Source organism: Marmota monax, unplaced genomic scaffold, assembly GCF_021218885.2.
Source record: "Marmota monax isolate L192 unplaced genomic scaffold, Marmota_monax_Labrador192_F-V1.1 WCK01_AAM20220418_F8-fsc00105, whole genome shotgun sequence".
NCBI lineage: Eukaryota > Metazoa > Chordata > Mammalia > Rodentia > Sciuridae > Marmota > Marmota monax.
In genome coordinates, this window is record NW_026692947.1 from 5,864,518 (window position 1) to 5,884,899 (window position 20,382).

Genomic DNA, 20,382 nt, shown 5'->3' on the forward strand with positions numbered 1-20,382 from the left:
TTTGTAGAAAAGTGCAGAGTTGGAGTGTTAAGAAAGCTGGCTGCTTAGAGGACTCAGTGGCATTTATCTTGGTGAACTTCCTAAGTTCAGGATCTAGCTTTGTGTTACAGGACCAAAGGAGCTGAGTCATGTTGATTAGAAGCTCTTCTATAAAAACCCAAATACCGATATATTAATTTACAATGAAAAACATAACCATCAAAGGAAATGGCTATTCACTTCATTTGACCAGGACATTCTCTCCTTGTAGAAAACCGTATTGGCACTTAAAATATTATTCAGAACTGTATTTGTTGAGAAAAGAAACAGAATTAGTAGTTTAGTTGTATGATTTAAATGTTTAATGTAATCCTATCAACTTGGATAGAGAGGAGACTATCTTCACTATCAGAACCAGAGGTTCTGTACCTGGGTATGATGCATTGTCCTTTAGACAGGGTCCGTCAAATATTTGCTTCCCAGGATTTTCTTGGCTCAATTCCTGATTAGGTATGTTGTATCAGTAAAAGCTTGTTCTGACCAGAAACTCATTTCTGGTTTCATCCAGACAATCTTTATTTGCAAGTGTTTGTAAACTGTTTCACTGGTACTCCTAAATATTGCTCGGCATACATCTGCATATTACACACAGTAAGTCCTCACTTGTACTCCAAGAGAGACTATCATGAATAGCCCCTGATGCCACACAGCCTGGCAAACAACAGACACTCTCAACTCTGGTGAACGAATAAATGCAGCTGAGAAAAGCATTACAAAGCACCTCTCCTTTCAGGCTGGAAACTCTGCCAGAATGCAGCTCTTTCCTCACCTCTACTTGAGGACTCTGCCTGCCCACGGATCTGCTCCAAGCTACCACCATAGGTCAGGGCGGACAGAGAAAGCGCCAACTGGGAAAGGACTTCGTCTAAATTTTGTTTTCCCACTCACGGCGTTTATCCCTCAACTACTAAAGAGAGATTAAATAGAACGGAGTGATGGGTAGCGGAAGATAGAGTGAACGTGTCCCCACTCCCCGTGCGGGAGGGTGTTTTAGCAAAACACAGCTGCATTCTCAGCCTGGAGAAACTCATCTTGCCACCCTCAGTCTCTCTCGGGTATTGGGCCCCAATTCAGAGATCCAGGAAAAAAAAATGTAGCTCCAGGTCGCTATGGCCGAAACTACTTGCTGGCTGGGCGACGGCGGACTCAAGGCCGCCACACTAGACCTCGCGACTGCATGACGGGCAGGCGCGCGCCGCCAGCTTGTCGCTGCCGGAGGACGGCGGGAGCCGAGCAGCCGGCGGCGGCAGTACCTTGGGAGTACCGCGCTCCCGCCGGGGTCTGGCGGATCGCCTGACCTGCGGTTGCACACCAGACCGGAGGTCGCCGCCCCCCCCCCCCCCCCCCCCCCGACTAGGGCGGTCGGGTCTAGCCGGACTTTCTCAGGCTGACCGCGTTCCTTCCGCCCTGAGAGGGCAAAGAGTCCCGCTCCCTCGCGAGCACCTCTCGCCCGCGCTCCTGAGCGCCCCCTAGGAAGGACGCCGAGTGGCGGCTGCGTCTCGACGGCGGTCTTCCGAGCGCACGATAGGAGTGGCCCGGCGGCGAGCGGGGCTTCCCCGCCCCTCCCCCTCCACTCTGCTCCCCTCCCCCTCTGGCGGCCGGAACCTCCCTGCGGGGCGGAGTGATACCGGCGGCGGCGTAGAGCGCGGCGCGGCCGTGAGGGGCGCCCGGGACTGCGCTGGGCGGGCGGCGGCGGCGGAGGGAGGAGGGGAGAGAGGCGGGGCCGGGGCGGGTTGTTGTGAGGCGACTGCGCTACTGCCGGACCGGGGCGGTTATGGCGGCTCCATATTAACACCCTCCTCCTCCGCCGCCGCCTCCTCCTCCTCCTCCTCCTCCTCCTCCTCTCCCTCCGCCCGCGCTCGTAAGCCATCTCCCCCTTCACCCTGACGCCTACCTCTTCCCCACACCTTTCCCCCTCCCTTCTTCTACCATGCCCGGCATGATGGAGAAAGGGCCCGAGTTACTGGGGAAGAACCGATCGGCCAACGGCAGCGCCAAAAGCCCGGCGGGCGGCGGCAGCGGCGCCTCCTCCACCAACGGCGGGCTGCACTACTCGGAGCCCGAGAGCGGCTGCAGCAGCGACGACGAGCACGGTGGTAGCCTCGAACTCCTCCCCGCCAGCCCGCCTGCCCCCCTCCTCCCTCCTCCCCTCCCCCAGCCCCCTCCCCTCCCCTCGCCGCGCTCCCGCCCTCCCTCCCCTCGGAGCCCGGGCGCTGCGGTAGCCTCGAACTCCCGGTGCAGTGCCGCAGCACCCCGCGACCCCCGTCCCTCCGCCCTCGACCAATCCTCCGCCCTCGCCCCCCCCAGCTCCCCGCCCCCCATCCGCTGCCATCTCCCGGACTGCCCCGAGTTAATATCTTCCTATCCACCGCCGCTTCTGTCCTTCCTACAGCAATTTTTATTTTTTTATTAAGTGTCTCTTAATTTTTTTTTCTTCTTTTTTCATTTTTATTTTTTATTTTTTTATTTTTTGGCATTGCTTTGCAGATGTTGGGATGAGAGTCGGAGCTGAATACCAAGCTCGGATCCCTGAATTTGATCCAGGTAGATATATTTGCTTAAGGAAAATCTCGTCTCCCCTTTTCTGGGCTTGGTTTGGGGTGGCCGGGGTAGGGGTCCGGGTGTGGGGCTTGGGAGGGTTGTGGGGCTGGGTTGGGCTGGGCAGGGCAAGGGAAGGCATCTCTGGCGGAGAGGCTGTCAGGCTTGGCCGGGCAGTGACACAGGGCGTGTGGGCAGATGTGTGCATTGCAAGGTTAACATGGTTTCCTTTGGAGACCACTTGCCCGCTGATGGCATCGCCTTTCTGCCCCCGCAGCACGAAGCTGGGGTCGGGGTGAGTGGAGTCGGAGGAGTCCGAGGCCGGGGAAACAGGGACTGCAGAGCCGGGGGCTGGAGGAGAGAGGGCGTACGGGCTACGTGTAGAGGAGCCTGCAAATGTCAGTTGCCACATAACCGGCCCCCGGGAACCCCTGGCCGCGCTCTGCAAGGACAGGCTGTGAAGGCCTAGGCGCCTGTCACCCGCCCAAGCCACGGGCAAGCCCTGCCGACCCCCTTGCAGGCGGGATTGTCTCTTTTCTTTCTTTTTGGCTAGGTGGTGTGGCTTTGGCCGCGGCATCTCTGCGGAGTGTTGAAGCCGCGGAGGAAAAGGGGTGGGGGAAGGGAGTGGGGAGACGCCAGCGGCACACCTCGCTCTCCAGCCAGCCCTAGGAAGTCAGACCACAGGACAGTGGCTGCAGCTGCCAAGGAGACATTTTCTCCCCGAGCAGCCAGGTTCCAGCGTCCTCTGCCAACCCAGCTTGCGGGCTCCCAGTCTACTTTTCTCCAAACAGGCTCCCTCACAGTCACGGGATTTCAGCCTGCGCAGGGATTGGGCGAGAGTTCCGCATATGGAGGCGCCCTTTCTGGAGCCTCTCAGGAGTGGAGCGCGTTTTCTCCTCCCTACCCCGCCCAGACTCTCTTCAGTTCAGGCTTTAGACAGGCTTAGAAAAGCCCCCTCCCCTTTTTTCTTAGTTGTTCATTTTTTGCCCAGTGCCCATTCATATCAACATCGTGTCTGACTCTTGAATTATGTTAGATGTTAATAGTGCTTACTTGAATTTTCTAGAGGGAGACAGCATGTTTGTTTAATTATTAGATGGGGATGGATGTGTTCGTTTTCTTCCTCCCTGTTAGAACAGTGCAAAATTATATTTACCAACCATTTGAACAGTTTAGGTAGCAGCTCTTCTCCCATGGGAAGAGGATAAAATAATCAGTGTTAAAAGGATTGTCAAGACAGTCTCTTATCCAGTAGGTGAAAACAATGTTAGAAGAGTGCTCACAAGATCTGGGTCGAAATGACATGACTGTTAGTTCATTTTATGCAAAGGCTATCAGTATGTGTACTGGTGGGTTTCAAGTATTCTTAAACATTTTTGTGAAACTGTTTTTCCTATTCGTGTAACTAGTAGGTGAATGGCACTTGAACATCACCATGTACCTCAGGGTTTAGCTTGACATTTAGAAAAAGCATACCTTGGCTTTAGGATAGACTTAATTTACCTACTCTTGTTTTTGAGCTCTGAGCAAGTCATTGGCCTTCCTGAATCTGTTTGCCAAACTATTTTATGGTATTCTTGCCAGGATTAAATGATGGGGCATATGGCTCTTCTTATTCAGTAGATTAAATTTCATAATTATGAGAAATTGTTCTCAGTATATTTACACCTTTTTCACTTGGAACTTTCATTAGTACACTGTGCTTCTCTTGATATGATAAAGTTATTTCCAAATTAGAACTTAGCAGCCAGAATTATTTCATAAGTTAATAAGCATATCTTTTTGTCCCATTAGGTCAATGTGAGTAAACATTTGTTTCCTGTACAGGTTAATTAGGGGTTTTGTATTTAAGAACCAGACATCATACTGAAGTGAACTTATACTGTAAAGCGTTTTTTAAAAATAATAAATCATGGAATGAATTTCAAAATTTAAAGAATAATTCATTAAAACAAAATATTATTTAGGTGGTTTGACATGATGACTATTTGGACTAACCAACTTAATTGAATATACTTTGCTTATTTTGAACATAAGTAGAATAATCTCCAGTCCAAGCATACAATTAAAAAAACAATTACCATTTAGCCTTAGATAGGCTTTTCTGTTCTGACCGTAGGTCAGTTCTGCCAACTAAATGTATATTATCAATTTGTAGACATTTTTTAAACATAAATATATATATGTGTGTGTGTGTTATATAAATTTTTTTATTATTATTTATTTGTATGTGGTGCTGAGAATTGAACCCAGGGCCTCACACATGTTAGGCAAACGCTCCACCACTGAGCCACAACCCCAGCCCCAGACATTGTTTTAGTAAGGAAATATACTTTTTGCTGCTCTGTTTTATTCCAAGTGTGGAACTATACTTCAGAGTTTTCATTTTCTATCAATTCAAAATAATTAGGTGAGAATTTGCATTTTGAAAAGATAATAATGGAAGAGATACTTATTAACTTATGACAGAAATTGAGAAGTAGCTACACTATCCTTTTCTCCTACCATTTCATTCTGAGCATCTCATAAACCACTCAGCCCACCTTTGTGAACATTATTCACCCATAACCCTAATAAGTCATCTGACAGAGAAAATTACTTAGGTACTGAAATTATTAAGATAAAATGTAGAAAAAATAAGAAGATTATTTGTGAAGGGTATTTTTATTGAAAGATATGATGGTTGTGATAGAAATTGAGCACATAATGAATTTATCAATGACAAATAATTACTGATATGTAGATTTATGTTGGAAAACTAAAGTTAGGAGGTCAAGGACACTTTCTCTTTCTTAAGGAATCATTGCTAATAAAGTCTTTAAAATTTACAAACTAGATTTCTGATTATTTTTCAATCATTTACTAGTTCTTCCTTTTACTTAGTGGTCACTGACATCTTACTTCATGAAGAGTGGTTTTCCGTAGTGAATCTTAGCTCTGATCATATGCCATTAGTAAGGATGGTGATCTTAGGTGAACTATCTGACTTTTCTAGGCTTTAAATTTCTTATTCATAAAAGGGAGGTGTTAAGTGTATCACAAGATTAAGTGAAAATCAATGTATACACAATAGGAGTTTTCAAAATATTTTGCTTACATACCTATAAACATATTTTGGAGCAACAGATTCATATATTTTAAAGTTGACATCTCTTATTTGTAACTGAGTTTAAGTAATTGAAGAATATAATCTGTGGTATATTAAATGCATCCATTAAATATACTTTATTGATATGATCTTTCTTATCTCTTTTGTAAAATACATTGGTAGATTCCTTAAAGTCTGAAAGTGTATATTATTCCTCTTTTGTCTTTGAAATCATTTCCATGCATTTTCCCCACAGAATTTTATCTTCCATAATATATTTGTATGCTTGGAAGTATTTTATTGATCACCTGCCCAACTTCTCTACTTCTCTTCACAATATGTCCAACTTTTTTTCATAATATATATTCTTGTGAACATAAGATGCTACGTGAATAGCTCTTCTGACTTGAAGTATTGCATCACTGATTAAAATTGTAGTTATATCTCAAAGGAGGGTTTTGTTGATACCTTGTCTGGAACCCTTTAAGTTTTAAAATTCTGGTCGTTGTGTTCTTGTAATATTTGGAATGGATAAGACATTTGTTGTTTTGTTTAAGAGAAGGGCATTTTTTAAAGAGGGATGACAGAACTAGAAGGAGCACATAGTAATCCCCCAATATCTGCAGGGATATGCAATAACTTAAGGTAGGCCTTAGCAAACTCAAAATATTTTTTTTTTCCTTATTAAGTCAAGAACTTCCAACTTTCACTTGAAGTATTTTGTGACTTTCCTTTGGCATATTTGAATTGTCACTATTGCCATTATTGCACTTTGGGGACATTGTTAAGTAAAATAAGAGTTACCTGAATACAAGGACTGCAGTACTACTACAGTTAATCCAATGACCAGGACAGCTGCCAAGCTGTAGTGCATACAGCATAGATATGTGGGACAAAGTGGGGTGATTACATCCCAGAGAGGACTGAGTGGGACTGGGTGAGATTTCATGATGCTGCTCAGGGTGGTGTGCAGTTTAAAAATTATGAATTGTGTATTTCTGAAAATTTTCACTTAATATTTTTGGATCACAGTTACCATGGGAAGTGAAACCTCAGATAAGGGGGGACTACTTTATGTAACATAATTGACAGATGAGTTGTCAGGCAGATTGTCTTGGGAAAGAAAACAGAGTTCAAAGTCTGAAAATTAATTCCCTTAAAATTTATTTATTCTTATGTATCCCTGGGAGTCTTTGCTGACCCCAATTTAAAGTTGGTATATCAAGTATATTATTTAAAGCCTACTATATATAAATAGTAGAATTTTTTAAATATTCAGACTATCTCACTCTTCATTTTTTAAGTTCATTATTTAGTGTGTCTGTTCCATGATTTCCATCACAGTCCTTAATTTTAATACTTTAAAGGAAATCTAAAAAAACTTAGATTTTTTTTTTACATATTTTGAAATTTGCTGTTGATAAGAAGTCTTAGCCTGTCAAATTGTATTATGGTTTCTTAGTTGGTTGTCCCCAGTAGCCTCATAAATTACCAACTGTGTTTAAAAGAGATCCAAGTGACTTCAAAAAATTAAGCTTTTAAATGTTTTATTTAAATACTGCTTTAACAGGCTATTTTCAGAAGTGACATGGTACTACATAGTCTTAAAATTATGGTAGCTTTCAATATAGGTTTTGGTTTGCTTTTAATATATTCAGAAGATAATATTCTTCTAAGGCTTGATTACTTTGTTGGTGAATCAGGTTTGATTCTCACTATTTCTGAATGTGAAGATAGTATTTGGATATGCTTTTAAACATTTTTACAGTTAAAATAAGCATTAAACTTATTTATGTCCTTTAAGTATTTGTTTAGTGTAGTTTTTATACTAGAATGGGTAAAGCTTTATTGGATGCAAAGTTTTCTAAAGCATAATTATTTTAATAGGACAAGTTACTCTCTGAATAAGATGAGAAGTTAGAAAAACAAAAAAAGGTCATTTCAGTTATTCAGTCTTATTTTCAAAGGATGGGTGAGAGAATATTAGCCATTTGAGTTATATCCCCATGAGGTTTTACTTATTTATTTTAGGTAATGGTTGATAAGATGAGAAGAAGCCTTTCCAGGATAAAGAAGGGAACTTAAGTAAAAACTATCTTAAATAAACATGCCAGTAATATTAAGTCTTCTATAATGCTTATCATGTGTCTAGCACTTACATTAATTCAGTTTTTGAACAACTCTATGAAGTAGGTAAGTACTCAACATTGCTATTTTTAGAGATGGGGAAAACTGAGGCTCAGACTGATTATGTGGATATACCCAAGGAGACACAACTACCAAGTGTCAGAGCTAGGATTCAAATTCTGGGAGTCTGACTCTGATCCACTTGTGTAAACATCAGTTCTCTCTTGGACCTAGTTGACCCACATACAATTGAAAATGTTAGAGTCCAGGGTCAGGGAAACATTCTAAAATGCCTGATTAGGCATTTTCTGCTATCAGACAGAATTGCCCTCTACTCATACCCCTTTTAACCTCTGTGTCAAAAGAACTATTAGTCCCCACAGCTTAGATGCCAGTTTCTATCAGATCAAGCCCTTCATTACAATACTAGGAATTTGGGGGGAAACATGATTGATATTGTTCATGAGAAATTTTTTCTTTAAAAGTTCAACTTTTGTTTAATGAGATATAATTTACACTTTATGTAAGAGTGAGTTGCAAGGAAATGTATTTAATTGTTAAGCATGATATGCTATTAAGACTTGAGACAATGTATTTCATTTTCTATTATATATGATTTATCTGATGTTATTGTTAAAATCCATTATGCAAAAAGAATCAGTTCCATGTTAAAGGATTCAACTTTAGGACATTCACCAGATTAGATTTTATTAAGTCAAGGCTTCTGACCAACATAGATAGAATTTCTGTTTTATTTCCATTGAATGGGTTGACTATTTTGCATTTGTATATGTTGGTATATTTATTTGTTTATTGGTACCAGGGATTGAACTCAGGGACACTTGAACACTGAGCCTCCGCCCCAGTCCTCTTTTGTATTTAATTTAGAGACAGGGTCTCATTGAGTTTCTTATTCTTAGGGCCTGACTTTTGCTGAGGTTGGCTTTGAACTCATGATCCTCCTGACTCAGTTCTTGAGCCACTGGGATTACTGGTGTGTGCCACCACGCCCAGCTTGCATTTATATTTTTACATGGGAGTCTGACAAAAGCAGACACTACTATTTAAAAAATTACAGCAATCTTGGCCGATTTAGAGTGGGACAAAACAATACCTGAGGTATTCTCTCTACTTTAAAAATTCAGAATTCTTAGTGATGATTCCTAATATATGTAGTAATATGTAGAAGGTTGAATCAGATTCTGTTAGGAAATAGGAATATGTAATCTACTTCAGAAAGTCTTTTTAATTTAAGTTGGCTAAGCAACAGAATTTGCAAAATTTCCTGTTATCATAAATGGATATCACTGTCTTTAAATGTATTTTTCTTCTCTTTGTTTTCCTATACTTTCTTTGTCCACCTTTGCAGGTAATGTTACACTTACTTTCAATGTAAATAAATTGCATAATATTCAAAGTAATTAATTTTTTCCCCAGGTGCTACAAAGTACACAGATAAAGACAATGGAGGGATGCTTGTATGGTCTCCATATCACAGTATCCCAGATGCCAAATGTAAGTTTTCTGAGATTGAACATTAAGGTTAACAGGGATCTATCAGCCAGTTCAAAATGCAACTTATGTTTGTTTTTGAGTCTTTTAGATTCTTATAAGAAAACAATTTTGTTGTTGTTTTTTTTTAATGGAGGTTGTTATATTAGAATGTTTTTCCTTTTGAAAGATAGTGGGTTGATCATTCCAAGTTGTGTCAGGCCCATGAAGAATGAAAAACCTAGGATCTGATGGCATTGCTGCTTAAATCCTCAAGCAGGGGAGGGAGTTACTATATAGACCTCTGCACAGGCTTTTCCTCAGTATATGGAGCTGTAAAGAAATGCCTTCAAACTTCAAAGAGCCCACTATCATTACCATTTTAAAGAGGAAAGGGGAAAGAACTGACTTCAGCAGCCATCAGGTCATCTTTGTGCTCTCCATTTCTGGACGGAGACCTTCTGGATCATTGACCATGCACTTCTTGAATCATGGTGTGGCTTTAGACTTCAATGTGATGTAGCGGACCTGATCCTTTGCGGCACATCAGATATAGGAAACGTGCAGGTAACAACACTAAGATCCCCGTCCCTCCATTCAGTTATCATTGAACTTATTAAATAACAACAGCAACAGCAACACTGAACAGACATTCTAGAAGCTATAAAATAGCTTGTCTTTTTAAAATATTTACTAACATCATAAAGATGTATCATGCTTTCAGTGTCAAGAAAATTAATGATGTCCTATGTATCATGTGCATAGTAAGTCTAATCATGCTTATTGATGCAATAAGAAAACTAAAAATTGAAAACTGAGTATACTTTTGCATACCTGATAATTCTTCCTATTTAAGAACTCTAGAATACCAGCTAAAGGTCTAGCTGGTAATCTAGGAATATGTTCTTTTGTGGCATTCTTAATTGAAAACATGAAATTGTTCATTTGGTCTGGAGTTGTGTACTGACAATTTGAAAGATTGGGTTTCTCAGGTTTAATTCTCATTAAAGGCAAAGGTTTTCATTCACAAAAATCATCAGGGTGTCATTGCATTTTGCTGTTTTAGCCTTGTTTTATACAGTGGTGCACTTCTTAGAAAAGTGGAAAACAATCCAGAAAGCTAGCATGACCTTAGTAGTGTGGTGTCCATTTAGAATATCCAGTAAAGGTCTAGGGCAGTGATCTTAAATCCTGGATGTGCATTGGAATCATTTCGGAAACTTTCTTTTAAGGGTACTGATGTCTAGCATTCCTCTTAAACCAATTAAATCTAAATATTCACAGGTGAAGCCTGGGCATCTTACTTTTTAAAAGCTTCCACACTGATTCTAATACATAGCCAGGGTTGAGAACCACTGGTTGGTTGGTATTGGTTAGTTTTCTATCTATAGGACTATAAAATACTTTTATTAAATTTAATCAGCATATATTTAGATGTAATGTATTTAAATGCTGTGGATTCTAAGCAAAATGTAATATTTGGATTTTTTGCACCAAAAATTTATACTGGGGGAGCTAATAGTAGCATCCATAAAAAATAGTTGCTGTTATAATGGCATATTGTTATATAGCACAATATTAAACTGTACTGACCAATATTAGTAGCAGATTCTTAAATACTTAAAATGATGTGCCAAATGCTGCTCTAAGCACTTCCCATATATTAACTCATTTAATTGTAAGAGGAAGGCATTATTTTTGTCACCATTTTGGGGGGTGGGGACTTGAGGTAAACAAGGTCAAGTTACTTGACCAAGTCAGAAAACTTGGTAATCAGAAAATCAAGCCTAGGTAGACTAGTTATTTCAGGACCGAAATTTATAACCACTGCTTCTGAGAAGTATGTTTAAGGAAGTATAAAGGGTTAAGAAGAAGTGATGGTTTGGACTTCACATAAAACCAAGTCCTGAATTTGGCATATTTCTTAGCAGTGAGGCCTTGAAATAGCCAGTATCATCGTTAAAACTGCTTAAGTGAAGAATTTGTTAACTTAATTACATATGAAGGATGAATGAAAATGAAATATTCAGATTCTCTTTATATAACAAGCAGGGAAAACTGAAGAAAATTTCAGAAATACTGAAGCATACTTAAATTTGTTATTATTCTATAGAAATGGCAAAATCATAGGTAAATCATCTTTTATACAACAATCAGAAATGGGATTGTAAAGGCTTTGAGCCAACTCTAAAACCTGAGAAAGGGTTTTAAATAGTTAAGTTTCTCAAATGAAGAGTAATAGAAAAATCCAGAATTTGTTTTAGCATTTACATTGTAATTAAATTCTGTTGTCTACTCAGATTGGTATTTTTCTGCATATAAAAATAATTGTACTGATTCCATTGAATTTAATAAGTGTATGATATATGGTCAAAGAGATGGCATACTAAATAAAATTTTAAACCAGGCAAACCTCTGATCCTGTTTATATAAGTCTCTTTTTGTAACATTTTGTGGAAGATGGATTTGGCTACTTTTTTGCCCCAGAAAAAATAAAGTATTTTGTCGTGTTTAAAAAAATAACATACATGGGCATATTAAGTAAATGAAAATAATTATCTAACATTGTTTCATTACAGTGGATGAATATATTGCAATTGCAAAGGAAAAACATGGCTACAATGTTGAACAGGTATAGAGAATGAATTTATTTATTTATTTTAAGATGTGGGTTCTTATTATGTTGACCAGGCTGGTCTAAAACTCCTGGGCTCAAGCAGTCTTTCTTCCTTGGCCTCCTTAGTAACTGGGACTATAGGCATGCACCATTGTACTCTGCTTGGAAATAGATTCTTAAATCTCATTTCAACTAAGTAGCATTTCATCTTTTATCAGAATCAACAGTAAAATTTTGTTTTAGAGAAAATTTTAGGTAGATTTGTTTTAGAGAAAATTTAGGTAGATTTGTTTTTAGAGAAGTGAGAAAGGTAAAGCATTTATAACCTGGGTTATCGAGGACTAACTATAGTCTGGCATGGTAAATTAATATTATTTTATTGAGGTGTTTATCTGTATATCTAAGCTTCTTATTTAACTTTTTTTTTGTGGTGCTGGGGATTGAACCCAGGGCCTTATGCATGCAAGGCAAGCACTCTACCAACTAAGCTATTTTACCAGCCCCTTATTTAACTTTTTTATGCTGTATCTCTTTTTAAAGTCTTCAAAGATTTATCCCCTAAAGGAGTTGGCCTACTACTTAACAATAGAGTGCAAAGTTATAGAAATTTTAGAAATTGGCCATTTTAGGCTTATGACTTAGTGACTAAGAATATTACTTATATGCCTTCTAATAATTCTATATGTATATATTGTGATAATAATATAACTTTTAAAAATATGTAATAAAATATTTGTTAAAATTGCAGGGGAAGTTCAATTCTTGGAAGTGTTTAGCCTATCTATACTTCTAAGTATTTCTCTACTAAGTCCCAACTGAATATTTCTGATTTTGTGTTAAAATCGATAGTTTCATTCAAGTATTGATATACTTGATAGTTTCCTTTTAGTATATTTTTTTCTATACATTGACAAATTAATAAGTGTGGTGGTGTTAAAAACCATGGTATAAGCCTATAAATCTGCTTTAGAAATTAAAGTTATCCTCAGCTCACTCTTTTTCTTAGATTGTGCAGCAAATATGGTATGTATGAATATTCATTGTTCTGACACGCTGATTTAAAAGAAAATAATTTTTTAGATGATGCAGCAAATATGGGATGTATGAACATTTGCTGTTCTGGGGCTCTGATTTACAAGAAATAAACAAAACAAGGTATGCTACCTGGGTACCTCTGATTAAAAGCCCTAAACTGTGACTATATCTTCAGTTGAAGTCATAGGCTTAATATTTTTATCTAGTTTGTGTTTAACTTTTTTAAATGTGATAGAACATAAGTCCATTAAAACCAAAGAGGAATGATTTCTCTTCAAAGGCACTTGGCATGTTGTTTTGGCATAAACATAACATTGAGAAGTCCCTTGCTGATCTCCCTAATTTCACTCCCTTTCCGGATGAGTGGACAGTTGAAGATAAAGTCCTGTTTGAACAAGCCTTTAGTTTTCATGGGAAGAGCTTTCACAGGATTCAACAAATGGTATGGTGATTTTGGTCTTTCTGCAATTCATACCTGAATGACATCTTATGCTACTATTGAATACTTCCTAATTAGTGAATATAAAAAAAATTTCCAACTTTTAATTTTAAATTATTTAAAAATAGGTATATTTCCATATCGTACTATTTTCTAAAACCATTCATGCATGACAGTTGTGTGCTGTTTCTATTTAATAAATTAGTTTTGTTTTGACTTAAATTTTATGTGGTGATAGTTAGAAGTATGTTTGTTCTCAGAGGAAAAAAATCATAATTTCAACTTTATTTTTAAATGTTCATTTTATGACATTAGAATTAGTTCTTAAATTTTTAATGTATCAATGTCTGAGAAATTACTGATTAAACTAATTTAGCCAAAGTGAATAAAAATTAGATGATATCTGTAAATATTTCTAGACATCTTCCATAACTGAAGAGAACATTTTTGGGGGAAGTTTGAGTGATCCTTGCTTGCCAGTATAACATTTGAGTGTATGATAATTAACTTTGATATTCAAAGACTTTATTCCATGACTAAACTCTGCATTATTTACCATGTTAAGACCTGGATTTAAAACCAAGTGATTCAAAAAGTTCAGTATTAAGAACCGAACTAGCTCTTCTTATTTCTTTATTTTATTGATTGATTGATTGATTGATTGTAACAGGGACTGAACTCAGGGTACTAAAGCCACATCCCAAGCCCTATTTGTGTTTTTTTTATTTAGAGACAGGGTCTCACTGAGTTGCTTAGTCCCTCACTTTTGCTGAGGGTGGCTTTGAACTTGAAATCCTCCTGCTTCAGCTTCCCAATCTGCTGGGATTCCAGACATGCACCACCATGGTTGGCTGGAGCTAGCTCTTTAAAACATTTTGCTAAATGAAAGGAAGCCACACTCAAAAGACCATATGCTGTATGAGTCCCTTTATATGAAAATGTTTAGAATAGGCAAATCCATAGAGACAGGAAGTAGACTCGTTGTTACCAGGGAGGAAAGAATAAGGAATGGCTCCTAATGGGTATAGGATTTCTTTTTGAGGTTAGAAAATGTTATGGAATTAGATAGCGGTAAAGTACAACTTAGTGAATATACTAAAAACCACTGAGCTGTTCACTTATTTTTGACTTTTATGTTACTTTAATTATATTAAAAATTTTCAATTTATAGAAACGATAAAGAATTGAGTGGGTCTTTAGATGATATACTATTGTATGTTTAAAATTAATACTGAATACTAATATGGCTATGCTGCAACTTCTGGGGACATTCTAAGTTAATTTGTGACATTCTTCCATCCACCTCCCTCAACCCAGAACAAACTTTAATATTCAGAAATGTCAGTGATATTAGTGTGGTGCGGTACCATGATTTGAACAATACTTTTTAACTCTTATAATTTATAAAGATACCTATGAAGTATTTTTCATTTGTGTCTTTATTATCAAAGAACAATATCAGTGATACTCATCTTGTTAATCAAATTTCATGGATTAAACTTGGAATATCAACATTCTTTGTTTTGTTTTCTTTAAGCTTCCAGATAAGACAATTGCAAGCCTCGTAAAATATTACTATTCTTGGAAAAAAACCCGTTCTAGAACAAGTTTGATGGATCGTCAAGCTCGTAAACTAGCCAATAGACATAATCAGGGTGACAGGTAGGTTTAATGCTCGTTTGCAGTTATACTTTTGAAGACATAGCATTGGATCACTTCTGTTTTTAAGGCAAAAAATTAGCACAACAGATTTTAAGTATCTCCTATCCTTACATTCATGTTTCTGCTCTGATAGGAAAAGCCAAGTGGTCAGGAGTCTTAATAGTAAGAACTCCGTTGAACTCTTTTAAGTATAATTACCAATGTTTCCTTTTAATTTTTGGTTTTGGTACTGGGTACATTTCCATCCATTTTTATTTTTACTTTTTATTTTGAGGGTCTCACTATGTTGCTTTAGGAACCCACTAAATTGCTGAGACTGGCCTCAAACTTGTGATCCTCCTGCCTTAACCTCCCCAAGTCGCAGAAATTACAGGCATGTGGAACCACGCTAAACTCCCTTTCGGTATTGATATACTCAATACATATATTAAGAATATATTTTGAGGATGATGTCCTTTCAACAATTACCTGCGTAACTGAAGACTTCATTATTATGACTGTAACTTAGTGGTAGTATAAAATCATTTTGTTTCCTGGTTTTTGTCTGTTTTTACTCTCTAGCCAGCTGAAATTGTAAGTATTGTATCAAACTATATGTATTTTCTTTCCTATTGAACCTTTGGTTTTTTAACTATAAATGTTGCTAAAATTATTCTGTAAGCTTCAAAGGATTAATGTTTCTAAAAACTGAAGGAATTAAAGTATGAACTCATCTTCCCAACAAGAAGTCTCATTCTATTGAAGAATATTTAGTAAAATTATTAGGTGATAGATCAGCTTGATAAGAGCACTGGAATAAAAGGAAAAAAAAAAAAGAATTAAATGTCCTAATCTTTGTTTATTTCAGTGATGATGATGTGGAAGAAACACACCCAATGGATGGGAATGATAGTGATTACGATCCTAAAAAAGAAGCCAAAAAAGAGGTATGATCATTAGAAGTTCTTATAATTTCTCTACAAATCCACTATAAAAGAATGAGTAGTACTTCATATTAAGAAAAAATTTTTATATAATGATTTAGGGGATAGTAAATATCAGTGCCAATTAGAGGGTTTTGGAAATACAGTAATATCAAAAACCTCAGTTAACCAATGTTTTAAATAATTGGGGACATCTCCTTTAGTCAGAGATACAAACCCACTGCCAAAATCCCCAGCCTTTAATACATAGAAAAGAAATAAAACTACCCTTAGTTGATATATGTAAAATTAAACTTTCTGATTTTGTTCCTGGTTTTCCTTGGAAACGTTTTGCTTCTTTTATGTTATAGCAAATTAGAAAGTAGTAGCAGGTATACTGACAGCAGGGGAAATTGAAAGCTGTCTCAAAGAAGAGGTGGAAGAATACCCAACTAAAAAAATACTCATATACCTCAATATGATGATGATAATGATAACTTAAAATAACATTAAGAAAAGGCTAAATTGGTATACATGTTCTGTTGAATAAGGCAAGAAATTTTGTGGTTGTGAAAATAGTTTAATGTTGATTGTTAAAGGATTATGAGATATAGGCAGCTTTGAAGTAACTTTGAAATTGGAGACCTGAGTTTGTTCAATCTTATCATATGTTAAATGTGTGACCTCATCTAATTGAATGACTGCCACTCCCTTGAACTCAGTTTCATGGCCCATTCTGGTTCTTGTCAGCACTAACTCTTTCATTAATAAAATTTTTAAAATCTTACTCTACTTCAACTTGATGTTTTACTATTCTTTCTACTGCTAAATATTCTCAAAGTTCCTTGATTCCTTCATTTTCCTCCAAATCTGCCTTGCCTTTATTTCTTCAAGCCATAGATTCAGTGAATAATTACTAAAATTGCTTTCTTCCCCATTTCTTCAACTTCCCGTTTCCTCTTCCCATACACGTCCTATAGGCTTGTAAATCCAATATGCTGAATCAGTTGCGTTCTTGAGAGGCATTGCAGGAGAAAAATGACAACATTATGCAGATTTTTGTTACTACCAAAAACAGCTTCCAATATCACGGAAATATTTAATGCCTCTCAAATTTTAACTTCTCAGTTTTTTCTTTGGTAAAATGAAAAGAATAGGATTGTTTTGAAGAATACAGGGACAGTGGATCTTGAATACCAGTGGCTATTGTTTTATTATCCAGGCAACTCTTTTGAACAATTATCCCTTTCTTCACCTTGCCTGAAAGCCCTGACCACCTAGAATACTTGGCAGATTATTTCATGGAGAAAATAACATGCAGATGCTGCCTTGCATTAGAGCTGTTCCCTTAAATTCTGCCCATTTCATCTTAACTGTGTTTGTGTGTAAAACATCATATTACATTTAGTTTATTTTGTCCACTAAAATATGAGCTCTTTGAACTCACAGGAACTGAGTTATTCATAAGTTATTCATCTTATAGCCCCCAGCACTTCATGTAGTATCTGATATATAGCAGATATTCAATAAATGTTTGTTGAATGAACATTCTTGTGCCTGAATGCCTCTCTCACACTATCAAAGTTTTCTACTCTTGTTCTATATAGTTTCACTGCTTGTTTGATCCTCTCCATCCCTTCTTATCTATTCCAGACTTTGTTCATCAGACTTTCTTCATCAGTTATCCCTTCTCTTAACCATATTTCCACTACAGCCCAGATGTTTAAGTCTTCCATTTAAAAGTATAACCATCTCTCAACCAGTCTAGAAAGAACTATACTTCTGTCCCACCACTTCAATGAAACTGCCAGCACAGGTAACCAAAGACCTCTAACTGCCACATCCAGTGATTGATTACTCATTGTATTCTTGTGCTTTTTATCAAATATCATGTTTTTGACCCTTCTCTTCTTGAAAACTCTTTTACTTTTGTAACATCTTCCTCTGATTTCTGTTTCTCTTGTTAACCATGTGTCTTAGTTTTTCTGACATTCTTCCTGCTTTCTTATTTACTGTATTCATTTTGTCACTGTCTTTCTCAAATAATTGTGAATTTTGTCCATCTCTTCTCTGAATTATCACAACTGTTTTTTGTCCTATTGCAGCCCATTGTTTACCTTGTTGTCAAAGCAGTCTTTTTAAAACTGAATCTGCTTCTTGCAACCTTTCTATGGATTTATCTATAGGATCAAACAAACTCTCCAGTTAGGCATACCTGACCTACCCTATATATTTCAAATTGACAGTGTCTTAATTTCCTTGCTTTTGTCCTGTTGTTATTTTGGTCCCCTTTTTCTGGAATTTCTTTTCTACCCAAATCTTCCCAGGAAATTTCTTACAACTCTACAAGATGTAGCTTTTTAATGAAATCTTCTTGTGCCTTATCTTGAACTGACAACCTCCTTATTTTTCTTAAATCTGTTGCAGTGCTGATTGCTCTGATCAGAATAGGTTTATTCTTTATCCCCCTATACCATCCCCACCTGCCTATCCCTGGTTAGTAAGTTCTAAGAACTTTGTTTTCTCTTTTTACTCCCAGAGCCTGTCAGATAGTAAGCATTTGGTGAAATTATTATAATGAATGAGAATACATTTTATAAATACAATTACTATACATACATACATACATATATATATACTGTTTTGCCCAACTATGCAAGATGATGTATACTCATTTGTTGTTGTTGTTTGAGGGGATTGTTTTTGTTTTGTTTTTGCTTGTGTTCTCATCCTTTTAGCAAACAGTATGAGATGAATGTGAGTTTAAATGCATTAAAAAAGATATGTTAGGGCTGCATTCCAGATCTAGCACTATATGTCAGGAGCTTCATTGCTCTTTCAAAAATTATAGAGTACATGCCTGTAATCCCAGCAGTTTGGGAGGCTGAGGCAGGAAGATCACAATTTCAAAGCCAGCCTTAGCAACTTAGTGAGGCCCTAAGCAACTCTAAATAAAAATGATAGGAATACTAGGCAGGGAAGTACTACATTATGGCTTTTAACATAAATCTTTGTTCTTGCTATTGCCTATTGTTAACATACTACATAGAAGGTTTTTAGACTTTTAAAAATTGTGAACTATATGTATGATAGTATATATACAGTTTAAAAATAGTAAACACCAGTCTATCCATCCCTGATCTTAAGAAATAGAAGTCTTTTGTGTATATTTCCTCAACTGCATACCCATTCCCTTCTCTCCAGGGGGAGTCTCCATCCAGAATTTTTTTAATTATTCACTCCATTATATCATGTATATATGTATCTGTGATTAATTATCATTTGGTTTTGTCTATTTCAAACTTTATTTAATTAGAATCATATGAAATGTTTTAAGACTTGCTTTTTGTTATTTTGGCAATTAATTTTCATTGCTATATTATAGTGTTCCATTGTATACATATTCTATAGCCTATCTATTACTCTATTTTAGGAAATGATGGGCATCATTTCCAGTTGTTAGTATGAGTAATGCTAATAGGAATATGTCCTTGGCCAGGCGTGGTGGTACACATATGTAATCCTAGCAACTAAGAAGGCTGAGACAAAAGGATCACAAGTTTCCAGCCTGGGCAACTTAGTGAGACTCTGTCTCAAAATAAAACAAAGAAAGGGCTGGGTATGTAGCTAAGTAGTAAAATGTCTCTGGGTTCAATCCTCACTACTACAAAAAGAAAAAAGTCCTGAATGCACATGTATAAGGGATCCTTTGGGATAGTAATTTTCATCAAGGTTTAGTATTGCCCCCATTAGAAGCATTTAGAAATTATGGAGGTATGTTTTGTTCTCACAGTGATCATAGGGCACCATTGTCATGGAGTGGGCAAGAGTAAGGGATAACAGCTGTCCTAAAGTGCCCCAGGATTGTTAGAAGTGGGATTACTCTCTTTTAGAGCATAGCCATATCTGGTTTTCCTAGATAATGACAAAATATTTTCCATATTTGATAATACTTCATTGAACTGTGAGAGCACTCATTGTTTGTTTCCTTGCCCATACTTGATTTGATCAGATTTAAAATGTTACAAATCTGGCAATAAGAGATTTATCTCATTGGACTCTCATTTATCAGATAATTAATGAGGCTGAACATTTTTCCATTTGTTTATTGGCTATTATGCATTTTTAAGTACTTTTTGTATTTTTACTACTGTATTGGACATTTTTATTTTTTGTCTTAAAGACAGAAAATATGAATTATTGCGCATTCTGTATATCAGTCCTTTTAGTTAATGTATTGCAAAGATCATTTAGCAGTTTGTATTTGATCTTTTTATTCTCTACAGACTTAGATAAACAACTGTTTTATCAAAAGCATGTCAAGTTTCAAATTTCTATATTCTTTTGTATTGTTTTGAAAGTTTTCCTTGTTGCATTTAAGTTCTTAAGCTAATAGTAAATTGTGTAAGGTAGAGATCCATTATTATTATTTTTAATATGGAAG

The 20,382-nt window shown here is 37.2% G+C and overlaps 1 protein-coding gene across 9 annotated transcripts in view; it reads left to right on the forward strand.

Moving 5' to 3' along the window:
- Nucleotides 1–1,780: 1,780 nt before the first annotated feature.
- The window catches only part of Rcor3 (REST corepressor 3), a 44,654-nt gene continuing 26,052 nt past the window's right edge, over nucleotides 1,781–20,382 (forward strand). The window contains exons 1-7 of one of the 9 annotated variants that reach the window (XM_046452129.2): nucleotides 1,781–2,135; nucleotides 2,527–2,583; nucleotides 9,230–9,307; nucleotides 11,863–11,915; nucleotides 13,216–13,377; nucleotides 14,912–15,036; nucleotides 15,884–15,962. In XM_046452129.2, coding sequence (XP_046308085.1) covers nucleotides 1,970–2,135; nucleotides 2,527–2,583; nucleotides 9,230–9,307; nucleotides 11,863–11,915; nucleotides 13,216–13,377; nucleotides 14,912–15,036; nucleotides 15,884–15,962 — 720 coding nt within the window. In that variant the 5' untranslated portion in view covers nucleotides 1,781–1,969. Of the gene's footprint in view, nucleotides 2,136–2,525; nucleotides 2,584–9,229; nucleotides 9,308–9,473; nucleotides 9,851–11,862; nucleotides 11,916–13,215; nucleotides 13,378–14,911; nucleotides 15,037–15,883; nucleotides 15,963–20,382 lie in introns of those variants that run through there. The other 8 variants (XM_046452130.2, XM_046452126.2, XM_046452131.2 and 5 more) reach the window with 8 other exon arrangements.